The sequence below is a fragment of the Gossypium hirsutum genome, chromosome D11 (assembly GCF_007990345.1).
Source record: "Gossypium hirsutum isolate 1008001.06 chromosome D11, Gossypium_hirsutum_v2.1, whole genome shotgun sequence".
Taxonomy (NCBI): Eukaryota; Viridiplantae; Streptophyta; class Magnoliopsida; order Malvales; family Malvaceae; genus Gossypium; species Gossypium hirsutum.
In genome coordinates, this window is record NC_053447.1 from 59903997 (window position 1) to 59915466 (window position 11470).

Below are 11470 nucleotides of genomic sequence, written 5' to 3' on the forward strand. Positions count from 1 at the left end.
GGGAAAAGGGGGGTTCCACGACGACAATTTAACAGGTAAAAAAAGTTAAATTTTTTTTCTTTTTTTTGTTTGCTTCGAAAATTAAAAAAATAAAAGAACTACCTTTTTTTTTCAAACTTCTATTCTGTTTATTTTTTCTATTTCATTCTCTCCCCTTTGTGTTACATGGTGGCTTCGGCTTTATAGCCGAATATTACAACATATTTCCTTTTTCTTTTTTTCTTTATCTCTGTTTCTGTCTTTCCTCTGTCTCTGTTCTTTTTGCAGGTAACATGGCGATAGTGGCTAGGGGCGTGTTTACTGACATGGCGTGGGGAGCAGCGCTGGAGGGATTAGGGTTTTGTTGTTAGTTTAAGACAATGGGCAATTGGGCTTTAGGTTTTTTGGGCTTTTAGGGTTTTTTGTATTTGTAAATGGATTTTTAATGAACTATTTATTATTTTTATTTATTTGTTTTTCTTTGTGGGGCCGGATGAAATTGAGCCTTTACAGAAGTTATTTCGATGTGGGCATGTTGGCATTGTATGACCCGAGTTCCTACACCATCCGTATAACCTCTATTGGTTAGTTTTTTCCCAAATATCCATATTATCATGTATTCTAATCGAGAACGGTCGATCTTTTGGTTTGCGACGCAATTCTCTATCCGGTAACAACTTAAACGGAGTAAGCGATACAGATGGGCACTTATAGTCATCTGGGATTGGTAGGAATTACTTGTCTCTACACGTTGTACATGTATTCTAATTTGTACACGTCGTCGACATAGCTCATGGGATCGAAACGGAGATTCTGACAAGCTGCAATTAGATGAGTGCATGGATTACAAAGTGTGTCAAACCTCCCACAACTGCAAGTCCTATTTATGAGGTGTACACGATATTGTTCGCTGGGAATACCTTGGTTCGATCTGTTCAACTCTATCGCACGAAATCACAGGTTGTTGCGATCGTGACAGACTACGTGCATGAAGTTGGACCGCGCCTTGGCCTTATTAATTTCTTGAACTACCTTCCAGCACCATACATGGCCTCCTTACATTAGGCCTTTATAACTCGCTACTTACTTTGGGAACAACTAAGGTTATTGGCAACCGAGGTTATCGACAAATAACGCGTTCCTTTTAAAAACAAAATTGATGCATTCAACTAGGTTTGAGGTCATCTGACCATATCGTAGGCCGCAGTCGTATGATTGTGTCCACTGATTAAAAGGTATGTTACAGAGGTAGTTTGCACCTTGATCGTTAATTGACTGTAAAATCGCAAACATCTCATGAAAACAGTCCTTATTGATCTCATACCCTGACAATATAAGTGGATAGCGATAATTACATACCACGCTTCCATTCAGAACAAATTTAATGTTACAAACCAAATAATATTGGTTGCGATTAAATACCCATGTTGGTCACTTGTCGTCGTTCAACGGTAGACCGCTATTGCTCGTAGTAGTTGGACGTAACGTACCTTAGACAATATCAATGGTGTGTACGATCCAAAGGTTTCTCTGTAGTTCAATTGTGGCTAGTATTCCAGGGCCCCGATCCGATATGACATAGATATTAGGTTGGGGGCATACATGCCTCCTCAACCCAGAAAGAAAGAAATCTCATTCGTCACCTGACTCCCCAGTGTTATTGCAAATGCAATTTGAAGGATCCTCCCATCACCATCCTTTGCCACAACTAGCAATAGCCGATGGGTATATCTATTATACATAAAGGTACCGTTAATTTGTACCAATGGCTTGCAGTACTAAAATGAATCCCAACATTACTTAAAACTCCAAAATAGACGCTTGAATGCTTGGCATCCACGGAGTAAGCGGTCGTTGTAGTACGCAGGAACCTTTTCAAAGTCTATTACATAACCTGGGATGTACCTCTCCAGCACCTGACACCACTACCACACTTCATTATATGAAGTATCTCACCCACTGTGCACTTTCTCCAACGCCTTTTACTTAGCTATCCAAGCCTTGAGGTAATAAGGTGTGTATTTGAATTGGTTACGAATATTGACAATTAAGACCGACATAGCAGTGCTGGTATCCGCTTTCACCATCGGCAGTATTAAGCCCACTACCATATCTGAATCTAGCTTGGGATGATCTTGTGAAACACCTGCCAACGTATGAGTACGTTAAATAATGTAACATTAAATAATATCCGTAATATTGAAAAACCCTAAACACCTAGTGATATTGTACAAGAGGCAACACATATATGGGGATCGGTGAACTTTTTTATCTCCCACAACCCTGTCCTCTTCTTAACCGAAGCCATGATTTTCCATGAACATGTATCGTCTCGCACTACACACTTGGTCTCGAACTTTTCAGATTTGAATTTAACCACATGGTAGTTAACCCTATTTTTGATGCTATCTTGCTTCAATGCATTGAGAAAACCTTCCTTATTGGAAAACTCCTTACTAACTCCAATTCACCCGAATCTAACGAAGAACTTGTGTGGTCACGCCTCCTGTATGGTAGATCAAGAAACTCTAACGCATCATCTGTCGATAGATCGACATTATGCATGTAGGCTAGAGGCGAGTATGCCGTGAATCGCGAATCTTCTTCTTTTTTATCTAAACCCCCTTCACCATCTTCAGGTTCAGTTGGAACATACTCCGATTCAAAAAATAATGCAACTTCTGCATAATTGGTAGTGGGCTCCCTGGGTGGATCCACATCGGAGTCATCATCTGACCGACCAACATATGTAATGTAGGAGGTCCCTTTGTCGGTAGACGTCATAGGGAGTACATCATCCCTCATCGTGTACGTTTCAGAACGTCCCCAATTAGATGTGGATTGCCAACCACTAGAAGTTATGCCATTCCCCAGTAAGTATTTCTAGCATTGAACATCAACCCATCGAGGTGCATGTCCGATCCACTAACGGAGTGTCAGGCAAGGGTCGTGTATTCCGTCCTGCCACAAAAAACAGACGATTCCGTGTTCTACCTCCCACTAGAGGGTATCGGGCAGGGGTCGTGTATTCCTCTCGAACAGTAGTAGATGTTGAAGTAGCAAGTGTAACACCCCTAACCCGTGTCCGTCGTTGGATTAGGGTTGCGAGGCATTACCGATCAAAATACAACTCAGAACAGACATTCATTTCAATTCAAGTACCAAAAAATATAATCATTTCAATTCTATTCATCTAGTATAATTTTAAACCAAACTAACGTGCTTCGATTCTATAATTCATACTCTACCCAAATTAATATTCAAACATTATAACCAATGAATCATGGCAATCAAATACTTAACTTATAACCAAGTATAATTTTTTTTCATATACCGATCATATATTAAGACATCCATTCATATAAATTTAATTCATTAACTACTTTCCAAAAGTGTTATTTATAATTATGCACTTTTTCATATTTTACTAAGTCAAGCCAAACCACATGATTTATTAAACGTTAATATATATATACACGATGTTAACAACTTCACATAATGGTCAAGTATAAAATTTGGTTTTACCATATTATGCACATTTTACCAAAATAATAACTACCAATTTTATATATAAAAGAGCCGAATCAAATCATACCATAATTACAATACCCCTTGACTAATAAATATCCAAAATACCTATCTATCCTTTACCAAATTCACAAATCACATATATGGTATATTTTAAACTCAAGCATTTGACTTAACAACTTAACCATTAATTACCAAAATCATGAACAAAACATATCACAGGCATGGATAAGTATATTTTTCCTATTATTAGCCAAATATAAATACACACCCTTTACCGTTTCCAAAATACATATGCACAATCGATCTTTTAACCATATATTCGGTCATAAAATTTATCCTCCGATAATCCAACCAATTTCACAATTCGAATCAAAAGCTAATTGTACCATTTATAACCGTACCTAAATGACCATCAAATAAATTACAATATATGTTCATATTTTTACTATCACAATCTGTACTTTAACAATCAATATGCAAGCTATCACACTTACATAACTTATGTGAGCATATGTATTATGTCAAAAACACATCATTTACCACTTTCAAACCTCTATACAAGACAAATTATACATCCAAAATGGGCTACTTTCATGGCCGATTATACATCATCATTAACATTTCTCATTGCCAAATCATATAACCAACATCACAAACCTATTTAACATGAAACATACCTCCAAATTAAGCTTATAACATGACCGAATATATTTATACCAACATTAGTATCATGATCAAGCCATTTTCGCATGGCTATATACATATATACAATTTTCAAAACCAAACTTATCAAAACAAGCCTATACATGCCACATAACCAAAAACTCAAAGCTTATATTTATCGAAACGATAACCGGATAGTGTGATGAGGTCTCCTATGACTTTCAACCCGAGCAAGTATCTGAAACTCTATAAACATAGAAAGAAAACACACAGAGTAAGCTTAGAAAGCTTAGTAAGCCATAAGCAAATAAATCATCTCAATGATATTTATAATTCAATTTAACTAGGCAGAATTTAGCAAATCTCAACCACATATACATTCATCATACTCGTAAATTCTTATGACCACATTAAGTAACTTCACTTATCTTATTTATCAATGAACATATAAACCATGCTTTCAAATTCGAATAGCAAACGTTAGCTTAATCATATAAATTAAATTTGCACATATTAATTACATAACCAACCAGAACAAGTCATGCTTTACTAGCCATTTCACATATATGCTAACCATGCATCATAACACCACCATCTCGATATCAATTATCTAATCCAAATTTCAAACCAAATTAGCATAACTCAACACCATGTTTCATGTTTCATAATTCCCATGTTCGAACATATGACGACAATTTCATATAATGAGCATATGTAACACAACGTTCATTTGTATACATTCATTTCATTCATTATCATATATTTCACATATCGTCATTTTAAACATACTCACCTTTCAATTTTTGAATAACATATACACTTCGTATGTACCTGAATCGGATATACTTTCACATAGTCATCCATTTCTCAATATTACCTGTTGAACCATTCGAAATCAATAAGGATACTCGGATAGCTCGGAAAGCTCATACAGCGCCATATCCCAGATATGGTCTTACATGTTATCACATATCGATGCCACTGTCCCAGACAGGGTCTTACACGAAATCATATACGATACCGATGTCCCAGATATATCTTACACGTAAATCACAAATCGATGCCAACATCCCTAACGTGGTCTTACACGATGACACATCTCGGAATCCTATGTCATGACATATATATCCTATACTATTCCTATAGTTCGTACGGGGCTTTCAGACGTCATAATTCAATCAATTCTAGCTCGAAACACGTCATTCCATGCTCAATTCAATTCAGCAATATGTATATAAATACAATTCAATTCGGTAATATATAAAACATATACATTTGAATTCAAGAGCATTTATTCACTTATGAACTTACCTCGTACGGACACGAACGGACCGGAACGACTATTCAATAACTTTCGACTTCCCCCGATCCAATTCTAATTTCTTCCTTTCTTGATCTAAATTAATACAAAATTTAGTTATTTAATCACTAATTCACTAAATTTAACACAATTTACACATTAGGGTAATTTTACACTTTTGCCACTATACTTTCACATTTTTTCAATTTAGTCCTTATCACATAAAATCACAATTTCATGAAATTAAACACAAATCCAAGCTAGCCGAATGTTATTATTTCCATAACAGCCCATATTTTCATTTATTCACACTTTTACCACACGATTTATTATTTTTCTCCAAAATTGACATTTTTACTCAAAATCACTTTACCAAACATGTAAAACTATCATCAAAATTTCATATTTAATCATCAAACATCAATTAACACATGTATTCAACAATGGCAACTATCAGAATCTTTAACAGTTTTGAAATCGGAGGTACGGGCTAGCTAGATTACGAAATAATGATCTCAAAAATATAAAAATCATTAAAAATCGAGCAAAGAACTTACCTTGATCAAAGATACAAGTGCCGAATGCATGAGAGCTCAAAAATGGTGTTTTCTTTCTTTAGAAATTCGACATTCACCAAAAAGATGGACTAAAGTCATGTTTTGGTTTATTTAATTAACCATTATTTATTTAATTACCAAAATGTCCATTAATAAAACATAAATAAAACACTTAATGGTTTTCCATCTTTGTCCACTCAATTATTCAATGGTCAAATCACAACATAAGGACCTCACCTTTAATTAAGTAAAGCAAATAAGCACATTAACTTATAGCATGCTACTTTTTAATTTTACGCGATTAAGTCCTTTTTATCAAATTAACCACTCAAACGGTAAAATTTCTTTACGAAATTTTCACACAAACTTTCTATCATGCTGTAAACATTAATAAAATAATAAAATAATAATTTTGACCTCATATTGTAGTCCCAAAACCACTATTCTGACTAACTCTAAAATCAGGCTGTTACAGCAAGTGCTTTATATGACCTTGAAAATTCAACATATAACTCAAGATAGGGTGATCCACTAGCGAGGTGTTCTGCACCATCGCCTTCAAGCCACAAGCACCTTTGATATCAAACGAGTCATATGTCACGGGATTAGCCGAAGCACAAAATTGATACTTAATAGACGAAACTCTCATTGGCGTCATTCTGAATATTTTGCGTTTAATTCTTTTACGAAGTTCTGTCAATTCTATGTTTTGGTTAAAAACTAGTATGCTGTGTTCTCCAATAAAAAAACGTCGTTCTCGGTGTTTATGACCTCACCGTCGTAGTAAATAACATTACTAATGCGTCCACTCATTTTCAACGAAGTTATCTGTCGAAAGAAATTCAAAACAAAAAACATTATGCAAAAATATAATGATTCGTATAAATATTAACACGATAAATCAATACCTTCTCAGCTTCTTCAATTTCTATTCTTTTGAACTTCTTCAATTTTGCTTGCTACAACTTATGCAACAAGAGAATGAAATTTGGGTCATTTATAGCCTAAGGGATAGTGGGATGCTCATTTCTGTATAATTCCTCGGATAGTGGGGGTTGAAATTTGTAGGGGAAAAATGCTCTAAGAAGGATGCACTATCACCAGCATTACTGAAAAGGGCGTCCAACTGGGAGCTTTGTTAGTACTTTTGCTGACAATGCATCCTGCTTGGAGCGGTTTTCAACCCCAACTATCAGATTTCTCGGGAATCTTGAGATATTTTTTTAGAATCATCAGTACAAAACAAGTGTCTAGCTGGAAGCTTTTTCTGTACTATTACTGTCTGCATCCTACTTAGAGCGTTTTTTTCAAAAATAAAATAAAATAAAATCCACCTCGTCAAAATAATTTTTTCAGAACACATCATGTCAAATTTATTTTTTCTAGAACAATACTTAGCAATTAAAAAAATAAACTTTAAAACCCTAAAATCCTAAACCTTAAACCGTAATTTAATTTTTCTTAAACCCTAATCAAACCCAAAACTCAAAACCTAAAACCCAAAACCTAAGACCTAATTTGCAAATAACCCACGAGAGACTACACGGCCCAAAGTGCGTTCCTGTCAGCGCTTTTTACTAAAGTGTGTCCACGTCAGCGCGTTTTTACCTGACGCAAGAAAAATGCAATTTCTATTCACTTTCCCTTTGACTGCCATGTATGAATTAGTGTAGTTTACTTCCCTCCTTGAAATATAGCAATAACCAGTAGCAGATTTAGTGAAAAAAGAGAACATCAAAAAGCTAAAATGATGGCCACTTTAAGCCTACTTTCTAAATCATACTACATAGTTTTTGTTCTAAGTCTTAGCTTCATTGGTTCTTTTCCAAGGCTTGATGATCAACGAGAAGCTTTACTAGAATTCAAGGATTTACTATTTGGAGAGTTGATGACAGACAACTCAACAGACATGTTTCTTGGTGGCTTAGAGATATGGAATTCCAATTCAGAATGTTGTCAGTGGGCTCTGGTGGAACGTAATTCACAACAAGTGACTGGTCTGAATATTTACAGTGTTTTTCCTACACTAGGAAAGACTTCAATTGTTTTGGCTCCTATTTTCAGGATAAAGACCTTGATGTCACTTGACATCCTACAATTCTATACAAGATGAAATTTTAGGGATTGGATTGAAAAACTTGAGCGAGCTGGTATATCTGGACATGAGAGGAAATAGCTTCAATGGTTTAATTCCTTTGGAGTTGTTTCATTTGGCTAACCTGGAATTCCTTGATCTAAGTGATAATATGATTGAAAGGGTGTTACCTAATGATGTTGTTGGTCTTAAAAGCTTGAAACAATTGAGCTTGGATGCCAACTTCATTCATGGACAGCTACCTGAAGAGATTGGAAACCTCATTGAACTAAAGTAGTTTACAGTTCCTGGTAATCAAATTTCTGGCAGGATTCCATTGTCAATATTGCAGCTAAGAAAGCTTGAAGTTCTAAACTTGCAGAACAACTCATTTTCCTTAGAGATTCCAGCTGATATTGGGAGCCTGGCGAATCTAACAACTTTAGACTTGAGCAAGAACCGGTTGAGTGGCGAAGTCCCATTATCGATAAGGAATATGCTGTCTGGTGAGTTCCTAACATGGTTTTTTGATCTCAATGAGATGAAGAAGTTGCACCTTGGAGGAAACAAACTAACATGGAACAATAATCTGGCTATCGAACTAAAATGTAAGTTATCTTCTTTATCATTGATATCATGCAGTGTTAAGGGGCAAATTCCTAGCTAGATCTCTAATCAAACTGATCTTATTTACTTGGATTTGAGTGAGAATGATCTTGAAGGAGACTTCCCACAGTGGTTAGCTGAAAGAAATCTTAGAACTATTATTCTATCAGATAACAAACTCACAGGTTCTTTGCCATCTCAGTTGTTTCAATCTCGAAATCTATCGGTCCTTGCATTGTCAAGGAACAACTTTTCTGGGGAATTGTCAGAAATCAATATTGCTTCAATTATGGTCCTCTTGCTCTCAGAAAACAATTTTTCAGGGCCACTGCCAAAATCTATCTCCAATACCCACAGGTTGTTGCTACTGGACTTGTCAAAGAACAGCTTCTCTGGCAATGAATTTCCAGCATTTGGACCAGATAGCTTAATTGCTTTTGTTGATGTTTCTTCCAACACTTTCTCCGGTAAAGTTCCTTCGGATTTTAGACTCTTTACGGTGATGCTTTCGTTAAGTCAAAATGGCTTTTACGGTCCATTGCCTAAAAATTTCAGCAATTTGATTATGCTTTAGCACCTTGATCTTCATGGCAACAATATCAGTGGTGAATTTCCAGCTTTCTTCTCTCAAATGTCCTCTTTTCAAGTTCTTAATCTTAGGAAAAATTCCATTAAAGGATCAATCTCCAATGATCTGTCAAGTCATAGCAGTCTCAGAATCCTAGACCTCTCCAACAACTACCTCAATGGTGAAATCCCTCAAAGCTTGGGAAACCTTATAGGGATGATTGAAACACCTAATGCCCCATTAACACTTTCTGAAATTTTCAAATTTCCAGTTGAAATCCATGATTTGATAGTAAATTGTAAGAAAGCAAAGCAGGGCCTTTCGATCCGAAACCGGGATATCTATACATTTCTGGACTTGTCAAAGAACAGGTTATCATGAGAAATTCCACATTCATTAGGTGGTCTCAAAAGCTTGAAGCTACTTAACCTTTCATTTAATGAACTTTCAGGCAAAATCCCAATCAGTTTTGGTGATCTAGAGAGTGTCGAGACCTTGGATTTGTCACACAATAGCCTTGATGGTGAAATACCAGGGACATTTTCCAAGCTCTTAGAACTAAATTATTTAGACTTGAGCAACAACAAGCTTGGTGGTAAGATTCCTGGAGGACCTCAAATGGATACCCTGGTTGATCCAAATATGTATGCCAATAACAGTGGACTATGTGGGGTGCAAATTGAGGTTCCTTGTGAAAAAGATTTGGTGCTACCGGGGCCACCATTGAGGAAGAAACAGGAACCAATGTATTCATGGATAGCAACAGGAGTTAGGTACCCTGTTGGGTTCTTGTCTTCTACTGCAGTGATGTATGTTTTAGGTTATTTCAACACTGCACCGGCGTATCACCGTCGTGGGCACCGTCGTAGTTCCTGAGATGATTGACCCAAAGATACACCAGAAATACTAATTAATCTTAGACAAAAGTTATGAGCTAAGAAGCACAGACACAAACACGGACGCGGGCACGGACACAGACACACAATATAAGTATAATGTGATACAAAGATGATTATACTGTGATTTTTTAAAAATAGGACAAGGATATGACAATAAAAAAAATATTTTTAATATATATGTTATGTTAAAATATTTAATGTAAATGAAAATATTGATATAAGTTCGTTGAAAGTAGTAAAATATTTTTTAAAATGTGAAAAATGGAAACAGCAAAGATAATAAAGCAAGTACAAAGCTTGAATGCTTTTCAAACAAATTAAATTTTTGTTTGAAACGGATTAAGATTTCCATTCAAAGAATTAAAAATAAAAAAAGATACTGTTATTTTTTCACAACCACCAAGTCTTGGGCCCCACAACCCGTTTTAACCAACACTAAAGTCAAAAGACAAATAAAAACAAAATAAAGACCATAAATAAAAATGGCGAAAATAGTAAATCAACACTCATAGCAACAAAGTAAATAGAACGACACACCAAAAAACCTAGCAACACCTCCTCTTCTTTACATTATTTTCTTCTCGCCACTTTTGAAAGCCAAAATTTCAGCCGCTGCTCGTCAGTCATTGATGCGGTCATTGAAAGCACTAAAAATATCCTATCCCTAATAAATAATGAAAAAGAATAGTAAAAGGGAAGTAAGGTCAAATCCTCAGGGACTGGATTTGCACAATATCTTGTTTCGTGAAATCCCAAGAAGAATCTTAACCAAGAAAACTTGTATTCATGGAAAAAAAATAAGAAAATAACAAAATTAAAAGTTTGGATCTGGAAACGAAAAATAAAATAAAAATAGAATTAAGAATATTGAATCGAAAATTCGAGAAATTAAAAATAGAGTTGAGAGAAAGGAAATTCTTATGGGAGGTTCCAGCCTCCAGTTGTCTCATTCCGCCTTGGTTTCAATCCTCGGCTTTAGATGATCCTTCCCAAACCGAATAAGCCAGTTATAGTGGAAGAGGACGCCTACAACCACTAGCTCCAATGATTTAGACTTACGATTTAGTGGAACCTGACTCTAGCCAACAATCGCTTCTGTGGGATCATCTTATGCTAGATCAATGCTTCTCAATGGCGAATCCTGCGCCATTTTGTCTCTTGGGCTCGCCAGCCTCTGACGTAGTAAGCTAATGAACCGACTGAGCAACCTTCCCAAAACATACAAAGCAGCCGCCTTTGCATACGTTGAAAAGCTTACTTCTTAAGGGACATAGACGGAAACGTCAGCCCTGC

The 11470-nt window shown here is 35.9% G+C and overlaps 1 protein-coding gene and 1 long non-coding RNA gene across 3 annotated transcripts; one reads left to right on the forward strand and one right to left on the reverse strand.

The window, feature by feature from the left end:
• Positions 1-4045: 4045 nt before the first annotated feature.
• LOC107933850 (uncharacterized) lies at positions 4046-5532 on the reverse strand. 2 transcript variants are annotated; one of them, XR_001693720.1, is made up of 3 exons: positions 5485-5532; positions 5005-5050; positions 4046-4419 (listed from the first exon to the last, which is right to left on the reverse strand). It is a non-coding gene; the product is annotated as an uncharacterized lncRNA (long non-coding RNA). The 2 variants fall into 2 exon arrangements; XR_001693721.1 differs by having other exon boundaries at positions 4967-5050; positions 5485-5530.
• Positions 5533-7780: 2248 nt separating this feature from the next.
• LOC107933832 (receptor-like protein 46) lies at positions 7781-10154 on the forward strand. Its single transcript, XM_041104330.1, has 6 exons — positions 7781-8027; positions 8152-8398; positions 8435-8712; positions 8896-9209; positions 9285-9649; positions 9746-10154. Exons 1-6 carry the CDS (start codon positions 7781-7783, stop codon positions 10152-10154), a joined length of 1860 nt encoding a protein of 619 aa, XP_040960264.1.
• The last annotated feature ends 1316 nt before the right edge of the window (positions 10155-11470 follow it).